The sequence below is a fragment of the Hemiscyllium ocellatum genome, chromosome 14 (genome assembly GCF_020745735.1).
Source record: "Hemiscyllium ocellatum isolate sHemOce1 chromosome 14, sHemOce1.pat.X.cur, whole genome shotgun sequence".
Classification (NCBI taxonomy): Eukaryota; Metazoa; Chordata; class Chondrichthyes; order Orectolobiformes; family Hemiscylliidae; genus Hemiscyllium; species Hemiscyllium ocellatum.
In genome coordinates this window covers 885,857-902,336 of record NC_083414.1, presented here as the reverse complement: position 1 = coordinate 902,336, position 16,480 = coordinate 885,857, and the positions used below count along the sequence as shown (strand labels likewise).

The following is a 16,480-nucleotide window of genomic DNA, read 5'->3' as shown; positions in this document are numbered from 1 at the left end:
GACAGCTCACTGTCACTGTTCAAAGATCATAATTCCATGTGCTATTTTGTACCTAATGTTCCCCACCAGATCCATTATGCTTCATGTATTTAGATTAGATTACCATAGGTTTAGATTAGATTACTTAGTGTGGAAACAGGCCCTTCGGCCCAACAAGTCCACACCGACCTGCCGAAGCGCAACCCACCCAGACCCCTACATTTACCCCTTACCTAACACTACGGGCAATTTAGCATGGCCAATTCACCTGATCCGCCCATCTTTGGAATGTGGGAGGAAACCGGAGCACCCGGAGGAAACCCACGCAGACACGGGGAGAACGTGCAAACTCCACACAGTCAGTCGCCTGAGGCGGGAATTGAACCCGGGTCTCAGGCGCTGTGAGGCAGCAGTGCTAACCACTGTGCCACCGTGCCGCCCACATTTACGTACATGCTGTTGAATCTTGTGATAGATAGTGGACATCACCCTCAGACAACTCTCTTATTTCTCAATTCTGTTGCCATTTGTCTCGACCCCATCTCTTGGACTTTGTTTTTCTTCTGTGCTTCAAGTGGCACCCCCCACTCCACCTCACCCCAACAATTAACACTGGATCCCACTCCCAGTTGTATTTTGCTGCAGTCTTCACCCCATAGTCTAATTGGATATTCTAGAACATTCCCTTAAGGGATAGGACTTTCACATCTGGGAGCTGGAATCTAATTGAATTATAGATTATTCCCAAACAAGGACTACCACATTTCTCACTGGAATCTAACCGGATTAGAAGTTTATGGAGACCATTTCTGAAGTTCAAAAAAATGATGAGTGTAAAGTATTTGCACAAAGATTCTTCTAACGGGACCTTCCAATGAATGATAGAGGGGTCAGGAACAGAAGTGGGATTGTGCCTTAGTAAGAATGTGCTCAAAATTCAACATCAGCTCCACTTTGTGGTCAGTCTCCAGATCCCATCATTCCAAATATCCCATTGCATCCTTGAATCTCCTCAGGGAACGGGCGCCTGGTGGAAAAGCATTCACAGAGCAGAGAGATTGTAAAGTTTCAACGTCAGGAAGGTGTTGGCGTACTCGTGATGTCACTGAACTAGTAACCTAGTGTTGCGAACTTGGTGTGTGTAAAATTGTCTGAGTAGCAGTTTAACATACACAGAGAGCACCCAAATTAAAACATTTTGTATTGAACAGCCAAGCAGCACTTTCACCAAGATAGCAAGTCTTTTAAATTTAGCCAATCAATTTAAATCAAGCCCTTAGATATTAAAAGCCAATTAAGTTTAAATCTGATGGTTTTGACTATCTAGAACCAATCCAATTGTTTAGAAATTAATAGGTTATTAAGGATATAAAAGTTGAGGGCAGTTGGAAAATCAGAGAGCCAACTGCTGTCTGAAGAGATAACAACTTGCAGCTCTGAGAGAAAGTACCATCTCATTAATAAAGGTACCACTGCATTCTTAGCTAATATTCCAGACAGCAGAATTCACAGAGAGAATACCTCTCACAGAAGCACTGACACAAGAAGAGAGTTAAAAATCACACAACACCAGGTTATAGTCCAACAGGTTTAATTGGAACCACTAGCTTTTGGAGCACTGCTCCTTCTCCAAATCATTGTTGCAGAGAGGTGTTCCTGACTCAAGAATTCGAAGGAGAAAGATGTCCCTAAAAGAAGATCAGCAGAGAGGGCAGGGAGCAATCTGGGAGACATATCCTGGCTGTAATTTTGAGAAATTAAGTTCTACTGTTTTGTTTATATAACTGGGAATTGTATTTATTGAAACAACAAACCATTAGGATTTTGTTTAATTTGAGAATAGTTAGTAGTTAGAGGGGAATTGTTCAGTGTGTTAATGGTTCTATAGGTTGGTCACTGTAGGAGTTAGATAAATAAATTGTTACTTGTTGATTATAGAGTGAGTGAAAGAATTTCATTTCATTTAAACTCTCCTTTATAACAGACTGGGGAGTGTGAAGTTGGTTATACCATTGTTCACACTTTTTTTAACACACACTGAGGTGAAGCGTGCCTCTCTGGGTGTTTTGGTTTTAGTTATCAGCGCGGGGGGGGGGAGCAGTGGTGGTTAACCTTCACTTTCTAACACAAGGCAGCAGACTAAAGTTCTGGGGACACAGCTCATTACTGTCACTGTCTGAATTTACATTCAATTAATAAAATTTTGCTACTCACAGCGATTATGACCACCAGACCAATGTCGATTGTTGTAAAAACCCATTTACTTCATAAATGCCTTTACAGAGAGTGTAACCCAGCCCAGCCTACATGTAACTCCAGACCCATAACCACAACGTGATTGACTCTTCACTGCTCTGTGGACAGTTAGTAATAGGCAAAAAACGCTGGTCCATAAATGAAAAAAATAGCCATTTATGGTACAGGATGCCATTCCTCCCAATGAGTCTATGACACTTGGAGAGAGAACTCTACTCACTCCTCGCTTACCCCTCACAGCTGTCTGCCCCTCAAGTGTCCAATTTCCTTTTGAGACCTTTTACCATCTTAATTTCCTCCACCTCCTGGATCAGGATGTTCCTGGTCTTTACATCTTGCTGTGAAAAAGCTCCCCTCAACCTCCTTTGCTCACAGGGTTGTTACTCCTGGTTAGTTAACTAACCTTGTAACCAAACCTCCTTATCCCTGAACCATTCTGGTAAATCGCCCTGACCTCCCTTACCCCACATCTAGGCCTCATTACCTCTGCTTGCTGATCCCTGCCCAGTCCGATGCCAAGATATTGCATCTGGAATCTCTCAGCCTGGCTAGTGCTCATCCAATTCAGCAGGGTCTCCAGTCCACTCTACACACTGCCTCCTCTATCACACACCTCCCCCCTCCCCACGTCACTGTCTCTCTCCCCGCTTCCCCGTCACACTCTCCCCCCACCTCCATCACTCTCTTCCCGCCCCTTCACACTGCCTCCTCCATCACCCCTTCTCCCTCTCGCCCCCCCCCCATTCCATCACTCCCTTTCTCTCTCACTTCAGCACCCCTCTCTCCCCACTCCTTCTGTCATACCCCCCTTCTCTTCCCCCCGCACCACCTCCCCTTGTCAGCCCTCTCTCCCTCCCCCTTACCCTTGTCACCCCAATGTTTCCCTCCCCCTGCTCCTGCCCATGCAGGATAACAGCGGAGTAGGTCACACCAGCCAGAGCTCGTTGACTCTGCTTGTTCTTCTTGTCTTCTCTTTTCCTTCCTCTTTTGTTTTCTTTCTCTTCTCTCAGGCCTGTGACTCCCGACCTCCAGCAGCATCCTCCTGGAAATGGCATTTGACCGACGTGGACTGGAACCAGGGTCCAGCGTGGTCTGTTGTACTGAACTTTTATTTCTGCAACGCTGGAGATTTTATTTCTCTGTTGTCTATAATCTTGCAACTAAAAGGTGTGACTGGGCATCTTTGTAATTGGCGATGTATAATGTTTTCACTGTACATGTACTCATTGAGTATTTGTGACAATAAAACTTATTCTATTCTATTCTCTCTACCCTACCTCCATCACTGTTTCATAAGAGCAGAATTAGGCTATTCAACCCATGGAGTTTGGTCCATCATTCGATCACGGTTAATGTGTTTCTCAACTCCATTCTTCTGCCCTTCTCCCCATGATCCTTGATCCCTTTACTAATCAAGAACCTGTCCATCTCTGTCTTAAATGCATTCAATGACTTGGCCTCCACAACCCCTGCAACAATGAGTTCCACAGAGTCACTACCCTCTGGCTGAAGAAATTCCTCCCCATCTCAGTTCTAAAGGGTTATCTCCTTGCTCTAAGGCTGTGCCCTCAGGTCCTGATCTCTCCTACTAGTGGAACCATCTTCTTCACCTTCACTGTATCAGGATCTCTCTATATTCTGCAAGTCTCAATCAGACCCCTCATGCTTCTAAACTCGGAGTACAAATGCAGAGTCCTCAACTGCTCCTCTTATAACAAACCCTTTCATTCCTGGGATCATTTTATAAACACAACTCTTTCCCTCTCTGTCACACACTCTCTCTTACCTCTTACTCTCCCCCCGCCCGCACTCTCCATCATTCTCTCTCTCCCACCCTCCACCACTCACTCTCTCCCCCTCTGTCATGTTCTGTACTCCTATCATTTTTTCCACTGTCTCCCACCCTCTCAGTTCTTCCATGGAAATAAAAATTACCCCACATCCAATACCACTTATTTGTTGAAAGGAAAGGATCTATGACCACCGAAGAAACAACATTATGCAGTCATGTGATGAAATTCCATCAAATTAGTCGGTCCCTCACTTCCTCCCTCAGTGCTCACCCCTCACTTCTTCCTCAGCCCTTCAATCCTCCCTCCACATCCCTGACCTAGCTCCTCCTTCACTTGCTCCTCATGCTCCCTCATCCCCTCCTGCCTCCACCAGCCCCTCCCCTCAGCCTAATCATACCCTCCTGACTCAGAGCCTGAGCTCTACCTGGAACCTGGGCTGATGGGAAGATATTCACATGGGATCTGCTGCATCTCTTTAAAGTCACCGAACAGAAACTGGTCCTTCTAAAAAAAATACACCTGTACAAACTTTGATCCTGATCCACAGTGTTTTACTGACAACAACATAACTATTATTAACACTGACACGCATGGTTTCTGGAAGATTGTGTCCCAATTAACTGAAAGAAAACTGGTCTTTGGTTTTGTATTTTACCCTCAGTGAGAAGCAGCAATGAATCTGACACATTCAGTAACAAGAACTTTTACAGAATACAGCTCACCCCAAGCCAAAAATATCACCACTCCCTCGCTCCACCCACACTGCCCCCTCGATCCCCCACATCACTTCCCTCACTCCCCCCAAGCTGCCCCCTCGATAGTCCCACACTGCCCCCACCCTGGACATTGCCCCCTCCCCCGACACCTACCACAGCTGCTTTTCCAATAAATATCAGGAGAAATCTCAGAAATTGTTCACCAGCAAACAAACAATGTCTTTTTATAAAGTTCAATATCTTAAAAAATAATGTTCCCATCTAGAAAGGTTCAGGAGCTTTGGATCGTATGATTGGCAGAAAAACTTTTGACTGTAACAAATTCCCTTCTCAGAAACATCAATCCTGGCTTGAAAAGAGGAACTGTTAGATGGTCAAAGAGAGCAGCACAGTTATGATGAGATTCAGAGCAGAAGACAGAGGGAGCTGGCAGTCGCTGGTCTCAGTGCTGCAGCTTTGACCTGTCCAACCCCGATAACAGCGGCACTGGAAATTCTCCCGGAACTGCCTGATGTCATCAGGTCGCAAGGATCCAGTGAGCAGCAGCTTGGGCCCTTCAGTCACATTCTGCTCCAGGATCTGGAAGCTGTTTGCATTGAGGTGAAGGTAAGCATCAGGTTGACTGTCCCTGCGCTCACACCGACCCTGGCCATGGCATAACGTCTGGCTGCAGTACTGTGCAGCCATTGTCACGTTCAGGATGTATCGACCAAAATGCCCTTCCAGGTACCTCCTTAACACCTTACAGTGCCTCTAGAGAACAAAAGGGGAACAAGAGTCAAACCTCCTCCAGAACCTGACCATCATCAAACCAAAGATATATCCTGCTTTGAGGCAACTCAGAAAATTTGAAATAGAAAACAGAGGGAATGGGAGGAGGAGGAGGAGGAGAGGGCAATGGAGTGAGTCTCTACTCCCCCTGGAAACCCACCTCTTCTCCCACAGCAAACATAATCAGATTCAATGGAGCCAGTGCCATGTCCTGCAGGTCTCTGTACAATGACTGCCCCAGGGACAATGAACACCAGGTGGGATCCTGGCTGAAACCATTAGTCCAGTGACAACCTCCCCTTGACCGAGATCATTCAGCAGCTCTGTCCTGGTTGGACCTGGAAGGGTCCAGTAACCCAGGGAGGCAGAACAGAGGAGTCACTCAGTGCATTCAAGGGGAAGATGGTCATGAAGCAAAAATTATAAAGTAGCTTAGCAGGGATGACAAAGGGTTAATCCTCACCTCACTGTTACTGTAATCTGCATCACCCCAAAAAATGATTCCAGCTGCTCCCAGGGCTGCTGTCTCTCCAATGGTCGTCAGCAAATCCCGCTGTGTAAAAGAGAACAACAGAACTGAAATTACCAAACTAGCACAGATCCAATTTGGAAATTGTCTCCTCACACACTGACTGTTCCCCAGCCAACCATTTTTATGTTCAAACCTAAAAAATGTTGGCAAACTATTGGACTGTGTAGGCATCAGCCTGAGCACTCACTATCAGTTCCCAAGAATCACCTGAAACCCTTTTCACCAGTGACTTATTCAGGAACTGGCTCAGACCCAGACTGTGCCAAAAGACAAATACCTGACGCAGACAGAGAAGAGTGTCCCACAGTTAGCGTCGCAGTGAGCGCAGTTGAGGTGGCACGGTCGACCAGTGGTTAGCACTGCTGCCTCACAGCACCAGGGACCTGGGTTCGATTCCAGCCTCAGGCGACTGTCTGTGTGGAGTTTGCACACTCTCCCCGCGTCTGCGTGGGTTTCCTCCGGGTGCTCCGGTTTCCTCCCACAGTCCAAAGATTTGCAGGCCAGGTGAATTGGCCATGCTAAATTGCCCATAGTGTTAGGTGCATTAGTCAGAGGGAAATGGGTCTGGGTGGGTTACTCTTCGAAGGGTCAGTGTGGACTTGTTGGGCCAAAGGGCCTGTTTCCACACTGTAGGGAATCTAATCTAATCAGTGAGTGAGATGGGGTGGGGTGAGAGGTCGGTTCATGTTTAAAAAGTGTGACATCACACAAAATCTATAATTTCATTGGCTGGTAAGAAACAGCTGTTAGAGACTATCTGTAAATTTCCATAAATTAAAAAACTCTATTGTAATGCACTAGAGACAAGTAAAAGTCAAAACATTACAATGAAATACCATAAGTAGGCAGAGAGAGGGAGAGTAAAGTCAATGTTAGAGTACTAAGTTTAAGACTAAGTGATGGCGAGACAGGGAGCTCAGTCTCATGTGGTGCACGACTAACATGTGGGAAATCTTCATTGCTCCAGACACTTTGACTGGCCACATCTGTAGGAGGTGTCCTCAATCTGATCAGCCTGAGAGAGGGTTTTCACAGCTTCAATGTCAGTTGGATGAAGAGCAATGCATCCTTGAGGCTGGGTGTTATGTGGACAGCACGTTTTTAAACGTGGTCACCCTGCCTTTAAAGAAGGGCAGTCAGAAAGGGGAATGGGTGATCATTCAGAAGAAGAGGCAGGACGATAACCTGGTGTTGTGTGATTTTTAACTTTGTACACCCCAGTCCAATACCAGCATCTCCAAATCATAAAAAAAAGTTTTATGATTTACACATGAAAGAAGTGAAACTATCACTGTATTCTAACAGATGAAAGGCTTAACAATCAGTTTTTCAATGTATAATTTCAGTTACATCACACTGTAAATTTTTGCTATAAATTCTGTGTTACGATCGAGCCCTCCACTATCACCTGATGAAGGAGCGTCGCTCCGAAAGCTAGTGTGCTTCCAATTAAACCTGTTGGACTATAACCTGGTGTTGTGTGATTTTTAACTTTGTACACCCCAACACCAGCATCTCCAAATTTTTATGGACGTGGAAGGCTTCTTTGGGGCCTTTGATGGAGGTGAGGGAGGAGGTGTGGGTGCAAGTTTTGCAATTCCTGCGGTGGCAGGAGAAGGTGCCAGGATGGGAGGGTGGGTTGTAGGGGGGCGTGGACCTGACCAGGTAGTCACGGAGGGAACGGTCTTTGCGGAATGCTCTGGCTAAACTAATTCTACAATAATCCCATTTTCCTGCACTTGGTCCATAGCCTCGAATGTTATGACACTTCAAGTGCTCATCTAAATATTTCTTACAGGTTGTGAGGTTTCCCCCTTTAACTATCCTCCCAGGCAGTGCACTCCACACCCCGACCTTCTGGGTGGAAAATCATTTCCTCAAATCCCCTTTAAACCTCCTCCTTTCACTTTAAATTATGCCCTTTAACTAAGTCAAACAGTTACTTTCTATTCATCCTATTCTTGCCCCTCAGATTCCTATCCATCTCTATCTTCCCTTCGCCTCACCTGTTCCAAAGAAAACAAGTGAAATTCCACTTGTCACTGGCCTGACCAATCCATTTATATTCTCCTGTAACCTAACAGCTTCCTACTCACTATCCACTGCCTGGCCAATTTTTGTGTCATCCAAAGTTATTTATCTTCCTCCACCAATTCTCATTGATATTCTTTATGAATATTACAAACAATGAGGGACCCATCACTGATCCCTGTGGTACACCATGCACACCAGGTTCCACACACCACCCTCTGTCTCCTGCTATGAAGCCAATTTTAGATCCACCTTGTCACGTTATCCTGGATTCCATGTGCTCACTTATCTCATATAGAATGGAGTTTCGTTGGTAAGGTGGATACAGAACTGGCTTAGTCATAGGAGACCAAGAGAAGTGGTAGAAGGATACTTTTTGAAATGGAGGTTTGTGACAATTGGTGTTACACAGGGACCAGTGTTGAGAACTCTGCTGTTCATGATCTACATAAATGATTTTGAAGAAAGCGTGGCTTGTCTAATTAGTTAGTTTGTGGACAATACAAAGATCGGCAGAGTTTGGAGGCTTGGCAGATAATGGGGAGGATTGTCAGAGGATACAGCAGGATATAGATCAATTGGAGGCATGGGCAGAATAATGGCAGATGGAATTTAATTCAGATAAATGTAAGGTGATGCATTTTGGAAGATCAAGTACAGGTGGAAATTATACAGTGAATGGCAAAACCCTGAGGAATATTGATATGCAGAGGGATCTGGGTGTGCAGGTCCTCCGAAGGTGACAGTGCAGGTAGTTATGGTAATAAATGTCTATGGCTTGCTTGTCTTCATTGGAAGGGTCGAAAAGTATGGTGCTGGAAAAGCACAGCAGGTTAGGCAGCATCCGAGGAGCAGGAAAATCGACGTTTCAGGTATATGTCCTTCCTAAAGAATTTTGGATGGTGGGCGTTTGCTGAGAGATAAATAGGAGGGGTTGTGGGGTGGTGCTGGGGGTGGGGGGGGGGGGGGGCAGGTTGTTGGGAAGGTGATAGGTCGGATCAGAGGGTGGAATGGATAGGTGGGACAATTGGACAGTCATTGGATGGGGCTTGAGTATAAGGATAAGCAAGTTAAACTGCAGGTTTATAGAACTTTAATTCGGCCACACTTGGAATATTGTGTACAGTTCTGGTCACCACACTACCAGAAGGATGTGGATGCTTTAGAGAGGGTACAGAAAAGTTTTTTTTATTTTTAAATAATTTGTGGGATATGAGCATCGCTGGCTGGGCCCAGTATTTATTGCCTGTCCCTATCTGCCCTTGAGAAGATGGTGATGAGCTGATTTTTTAACTGCTGCAGTCCGTGTGATGTGGGTTGACCCATGATGCTATTAGGAGGGAATTCCAGGATCTTGACCCAGCGACAGTGAAAGAAAGACAATAGATTTCTAATTCAGGATGCTGAGTGGCTCGGAGGGGAACTTGAAGGTAATGATGTTCACATTTATCTGCTGCCCCTTGCCCTTCTAGATGAAAGTGGTGGTGGGTTTGGAAGGTACTGCCTGAGAATTCTTGGTGAGTTTCTGCAGTGCATCTTGTAGATAGTACACACTGCTGCTACTAAGCGTCGGTGGGGGAGGGAGGGGATGTATGTGGATGCGGTGCCAATCAAGTGGCTGCTTTGTCCTGGATGATGTCAAGCTTCTGGAGAATTGTTGGAGCTGTACCCACCCAGGCAAGTGAGGAGTATTCCAGACTTGTGCGTTTTGATGGTGAACATCAGGAGTCAGGCAGCGATTTAATCGCCACAGTATTCCTAGCCTCTGGCCTCCTCTTGTAGCCACTGTGTTTATGAGAGGAGTCCAGTTTAGTTTCTGGTCAATGATAACTCCCCAAGATGTTGTTGTGGGGGATTCAATGATAGTAACACTGTTGAATGTTGAGGGGTGGTGGTTAGATCGTTTCTTATTGTGATGATCCTCACAGGATCTGTATCCCCGTGGTCTCTTCCTTTTCATGTTTTCATCCAGTTTTGGTGAGTTCCTTAATCCCACTATGGAAGGTAGTGGAATTTGAATTCAACAAAAGAAAACTCTGGAATTAAGAATCAGGAAGTCATTGTCAATTGTTGGAAAAACCCAACTGATTCACGAATGTCCTTTAGGGAAGGAAACTGCCATCCTTACCTGGTTTGGTCGACATGTGATTCCAGACCCACAGCAAATTGGTTGACTCTCTGTTGCCCTCTGAAACAGAGTCAAGATTAGAGTGATGCTGGAAAAGCTCAGCAGGTCAGGCAGCATCCAAGGAACAGGAAAATCGATGTTTCGGACAGGAGCCCTTCATCAGGAATCCTGCCTGAAATGTCAATTTTCCTGTTCCTTGGATGCTGCCTGACCTGCTGTGCTTTTCCAGCATCACTCTAATTTTGACTCTGATCTCCAGCATCTGCAGTCCTCACGGCTGCCCTCTGAAACAGCCTAGCAAGCCATTCAGTTGTACCAACTGATACAAAGTTTCAAAGAAATGAAACCTTGCGAATGACCAGACATTGGCCTAGGCACCGGCACATACAGCCATGTCAACCCTGCATAGTCCTCCTCACGAACATCTGGGGGCTAGCACCAAATCTGGGAGAGCTGACTCACAGACTAGTCAAACAACAGCCTGACACAGTCATACTCACAGAATCATACCTTACAGACAAAGTCCCAGACACCACCATCACCATCACCATCACCATCACCATCACTATCCCTGGATAGTCCTGTCCCAATGGCAAGACAGACCCAGCAGAGGGAGCAGCACAGTGGAATACAGTCAGCAGGGATTTGCTCCAGGAGTCCTCAGCGTTGACTCTGGACCCCATGAAGTCTCCTGGTTTCAGGTTAAACACAGGCAAGGAAACCTGCTGCTGATTACCGCGTACCGTCCTCTCTGGGCTGATGAATCAGTATCCTCCTCGTTGAACAACAATTGGGGGAAACACTGAGGATGCAAAGGGCACAAAATGTATTCTGGGAGGATTTCAATATCCACCATCAAGAGTTGCTTGGCAGCAGTACTGACCAGATCAAGCTGGTCGGGTCCTAAAGGACATAGCTGTTGGACTGAGTCTGTGGCAGGTGGTGAGGGAACCAACAAGAGGGAAAAACATGCCTGACCTCATCCATAACAATCTGCCGACTGCAGATGTATCTGTCCGTGACAGTGAGAGAGATCACCGCAAGGTTCTTTTGAAGACAAAGTCCCAGCTTCACATTGAGAATACCCTCCATCGTGTTGTGTGGCAGTATCACTGTGCTCAATGGGACAGATTTCAAACACATCAAGCAACTCCAGACTGGGCATCCATGAGGCACTGTGGGCCATCAACAGCAGAACTGTACTCCAGCACAATCTGTCACCTCATGGACTGGCATATGCCCCACTCAACCATTACCACCAAGCCTAGGATCGACCCTGGTTCGGTTCAATGGAGAGTGCAGGAGGGGATGACAGGAGCAGCACCAGGCGTAACTGAAGATGAGGTGTCAACCTGGTGAAGCCACCAAACAGGATTATTTGCATGGCAAACAGCATAAGCAGCAAGTGATGAAACTAAGTAATACCACAACTAATGGATCAGATTTAAGCTCTTCAGTCCTGTCACATCGTCATGTATGGTGGTGGGCAATTAAACAATCTACTGGAGAAGGAGGAGGCTCCATAAATATCCATATCAATGACGGAAGAGTCCAGCACATTAGTGCAAAAGATAAGGCTGAAAGTTTCGCAGCAAGCTTCCAGTGTCTGGAACACACTGCCATAAGGAGGTAGTGGGAGCTGACACAACAGCAGCATTCAAGAAGCACCTGGATGAATAAATGAATAAGAGGGGAATGGAGGGATACAGATCCTGTAAGTGAAGACAGTTTTAATATGGAAGGGCAAAATGTGTTGGCACAGGTCTAGACGATAACAGGGTCTGTTCCTGTGCTGTATTGTTCTCCACACCTTCTTTCACAGTTTATGTGAGAACTTGTCAAAGGCTTTGCTGAAATCCAGATAAACTATATCAACTGCCCTCAATTCATCAATACACCTGATCACCTCCTCGAAATATTCAATCAAATTCATTAGGCCAGACCTTCCTCTAACACAACACCATTATCCTTGACAGCTGAACAGATAGGCCAGCAATGTAACTATGACATCACCACCTCCCATTTGGCAGATTGTAATATTTTAAATGATAAAAGGATTTGATAGATGCAGACAAATTAGTTCTTCAGCTGGGTTGGTGGGAGGGAAGGGGGTAGATCTGAACCAGGAGTAGAATGTTAAAGTTTGAGCCAGGCAGGAAGCATTTCTACATAAGTGGTCATTTCTGTAACCACATGAGATGCTGAAAACTGTAGAGGGAAATGGACAATACCACCGTCCAGCAGTAGTGAGCACTCCAGCAAGGCCCAGATGGAGGTACATTTACACTATAGTCTAACCCTGTGCTTCCCTATCCTGGGAATGTTAATGGGGATTGAGTGAAAGGAGCTTTACTTTGTATCTACCCCTAAGCGATTGCTGCCCTGGGAGTGTTTGATGGGGCAGTGTGTTGAGGGAGCTTTACTGTGTGTTTAGAAAAGGAATTGTGAAGGTGATTATTAGGGTGAATAGGAAGTGGCTCTCACCTGGGTTAGCAGGTTGAAGGTGTAACTATAGGTTGGCTGTGAGTACACAAACACGGGTAGTGAGAAGTTGGCACTGTGCAGCTCAGACACTCGCAGAGCCTCCTTGATCCTGGAGCGGACAAACCTGATGGCACTGCTGCTGGACTGTAGCTTTACGTCCAGGTAGATGGAGGGGAAGATTGCTGTGCTGTTGGTCCACAGCCAGCTCAGCAGCTCGTTCCGGGATATCTCCACGTCTGGACAGCGGCCCGTGTAATTGACCATGTTATTCTTATAGTCGTGATTGTAGCAGTCGGGGAACAGATAGAAGCCCCACAAACTGTGTGGCCGGAAGTTTCTCGCCTTCCGCAGAGTCTCGATCATGAACCTCTGCGCTGATTGTTCAAACTCAAACTGAGCCTCTCTGTTGACTTGAATCTCAGGCCAATCCGGGTGTTTCTCAGACACCAGACGCCGGGAATTATTTCGGTAAATCTCCTTGTCCTTCCAATTCCGAATCCAGAGAGGCCTCCACTCCTCCCAGTCGATCACTGCTAGACCCTTGGTGGTCTGTGATTTCATATAACGCTCAATGTCTCTCTCCATTGCAGTCAGGTGTTCCAGGAGGCTACTGTTCTGTGGGACACCACCATTCACTGCTTGCTGACCCTGGTAATAAGGGTATTTACCCAGCCTTTCTTTGTAGAAGATGGTTAAATTCTGGTTATAAAAGGCTTCATTTGGAGATGATGTTATGTCAAACATGCTGAGGTCCAGATTGACTGAGTGACGGACACAATCTTGTGTTGGTGCATTCCAAACAGTCACAAAGGGTTTATTCCCAAATCGGGAGCTTTGTTTCAGCTGACCTCTGCTCTTTGACACCAGGAGGGTCACCACACAGGCCAGAGCCTTAGCAACAGAAGCGGCTCTTTGGGCCATAACTCCTTTGCCTTTCAGTCAGTCACCCTCCTGTTTCTGGAGAAGCTCTGGTTCCAGTTTATCCTCGACTCCAGACCCTGAAACAGAGAATACCATTGAGAGTACAGAGTACAGTCACATCATACCCACACACTGTCTTACTTCCATTTACCCTCCATTCTCTGGCAGGTTTCCAATGCCCATACCAGCCTTCTACCTCCTTGCCACAGCCTCCCCTTTACCCACAGCTTATCCACACAAACAGACTCTCAGTGGGTACAGGTCCCCCCCACCCTCCAACACACACACAGACTCTCATTGAGGCAACAGAAACATAAATTATAGGAGCAGGAGGAGGCCATTTGGCCCTTTGAACCTGTTCCACCATTCATCACGATCATGACTGATCATCTAACTCAGTAGACTAAACCTGCTTTCTCCCCAGAACCTTTGATCCTAATTGCCCCAAGAGCTATATCTAGCCACCTCTGGAATACACTCAAATGTTTTATCATCAACCACTTCCTGTACTAATGAGTTCCACAGGCTCACCAATCTTTGGGTGAAGAAATGTCTCCTCATTTCCACCCTTAATGGTCTACCGTGAACGTTCAGACTGTGACCCCTGGTTATTGGACACACCTATCATTGGGAACATCCTCACTGCGTCTACCCTATCTTGTTCTGTTAGACCTTTGTAAGTCTTTATGAGATTCCCCCTCATTCATCTGAACTCCAGTGAAAACAATCCTAATCTAGTCAATCTCTCACATGCCAGTCCCACCATCCCTGGAATCAGCCTGGGACACTCCCTCGAGAGCAAGGGCATCCTTCCTCAGAAAAGGAGAATAAAACTGCACACCGTATTCTAGTTGTGGCCTCACCAAGGCCCTGTATAACTGTAAGAACACATCCCAGCTCCTGGACTCGAAACCTCGCAATGAAGGCCAACATACCATTTGCCTTCTTCACCGCCTGCTGCACCTTTCCCTTCAGTTCCTCAGTCAACAATTGAATTACAATTGAACGTAATGATTATGAAGAGATAGCACCAGAAAATATTGGGAAAGTGAACTAATGTTAGTGAAAGTCTCTTCTATCCTCGCAAAGGGGAAGTTGGACATAGACCCCACTGGCTCGACAGGGTGGCACAGTGGCTCAGTGGTGAACATTGCTGCCTCACCGTGCAAGGGACATGGGTTCAATTCCAGCTTCAGGGAACTGTCTGTGGGGACTCTGCATGTTCTCCCCGTGTCTAAGTGGATTTCTTTCAGGTGCTCCGGTTTCCTCCCACAGTTCAAAGTTCGGGTGGATTGGCCATGGGAAATGCAGGGTTACAAGGATAGGGTACAGGGATAAGTCTGGGTGTGTGGGATGCTCCTTGCAGAGTCAGTATGAACTTGTTGGGCCAAAGGGCCCATTTCCACAACGTAGCGATTCAATGAAATCTCTCAAGTCATTCCCAACATACTTCACCTAATCCCAATTTTGCTCTGTTCATCCTGAAATCTGCTTAATCCCAATTCCCAGCCCCTTTCCCCAGATTTGAAAATCTACCAGCAACCTTCAGCTATTCAGAAAATGGGGCCACGGTGCAAAACAATGGAATTTCTGGTGTGAGATTTTAGCTCACTCAGCCTAACACGGTCTTAAATTACATACTAATTACAGACAAGCTTGCTCTACATACCAGCAGAACTCCAAGACTGATGTAATCTCCCCAGACAGTTCCACTCTGAATGCCACACCTCACCCACCCCACCCCATCTACCCGAAACAAAGCGCAAACCCCATGAGATAAACAAAGCAACAGGGCAGACTCAGACACGACGGTGGAAGAATTCTCCCAGTTCTTGTTCTGAGCTGACAGAAGATCAAACACCTACCTGTCTTGTCAAGTCCTGGAAATAAATCAGTAAGTGTTACTGACTGCTGCACACTTACACACATGAGGTTTGTGATCCTGCACTGGGTCTGATTCACTGATCCTTGACACAATAGCCCAGTTTGATACTAAAAGGAAAAACTGTTTCATTTCAAACAACAAACTATCATCAAGGTCACTTCTCAAATCTGGGAACTGACTGAGGAAGAAAAGGAATTCAGCCTGGCCCTGTATCCCTCTGCCCACACCCTACACAACCGTCCCAGAGACCCCCTACCCTTCCTGAACACCAGTTATTACAATCAAGTCATTTGGAAGATCTCAATCGCTCTTTGTTCAGAGGTAGTGTAAGAGTTTGTTCAGAGTGAGGGACATTTTATACAAACGATGTGGCCATGAAAAGAGCCTGAAGTTATTTGATGCAGTTTCTAAATGTTAAAGTTATTGTACACTCAAGGCCAGGAGCAGCAGAACTCAGTGTTGCGTCAGCAGTTTGTACTGTGGGAGCTGACCTCAGTGTGGGGGCTGATGGAGGACAGAGTTTAATTCATTCCTGATACTTCATTGGACATGGGCATCACTGGCTGGGCCAGCATTTATTGCCCATTCCTGGTTACTTTCGAGAAGGTGCTGCCTTCTTGAAGTGCGTAGTCCACGTGCAAATCATTTGAAAAGATGGAAACCATGTTGGTGGGAGGTCGGGACATGCAATGATTCCATTAATCCGCTCAAAGGGAACACTGATGCCACCTGCTTGGTTTATGGAGATTGGGGAAGTACTAATTAGAACCACACACTCCATCCCAACTCCTCTTACCCAATACCGTCTCCACACTCAAAACCATCTGGATTCTCCAATTCTGGTCTCTTGAGCATCCCTGGTTTTAATGCACTTCCCTTGTTACCCTGCCTCCAACTGTCTGGATCCTAAGATCAGCAATTCCCTCCTTAAATCCCTCAACAGCCTGGCCAGCAATGCCTTCATCCTGTGAATAAATGAATAAA

General features: G+C 46.2%; 1 protein-coding gene across 3 annotated transcripts in view; it reads right to left on the bottom strand.

Moving 5' to 3' along the window:
* Positions 1–4,886: 4,886 nt before the first annotated feature.
* Positions 4,887–16,480, bottom strand: part of LOC132822043 (hyaluronidase-2-like) — a 30,816-nt gene continuing 19,222 nt past the window's right edge. For all 3 annotated transcript variants that reach the window (XM_060835051.1, XM_060835049.1, XM_060835050.1), the window contains exons 2-4: positions 12,691–13,688; positions 5,979–6,068; positions 4,887–5,497 (exon numbers count right to left, since the gene is read on the bottom strand). In XM_060835051.1, coding sequence (XP_060691034.1) covers positions 5,111–5,497; positions 5,979–6,068; positions 12,691–13,611 — 1,398 coding nt within the window. In that variant the 5' untranslated portion in view covers positions 13,612–13,688 and the 3' untranslated portion in view covers positions 4,887–5,110. The remainder of the gene's footprint in view (positions 5,498–5,978; positions 6,069–12,690; positions 13,689–16,480) is intronic.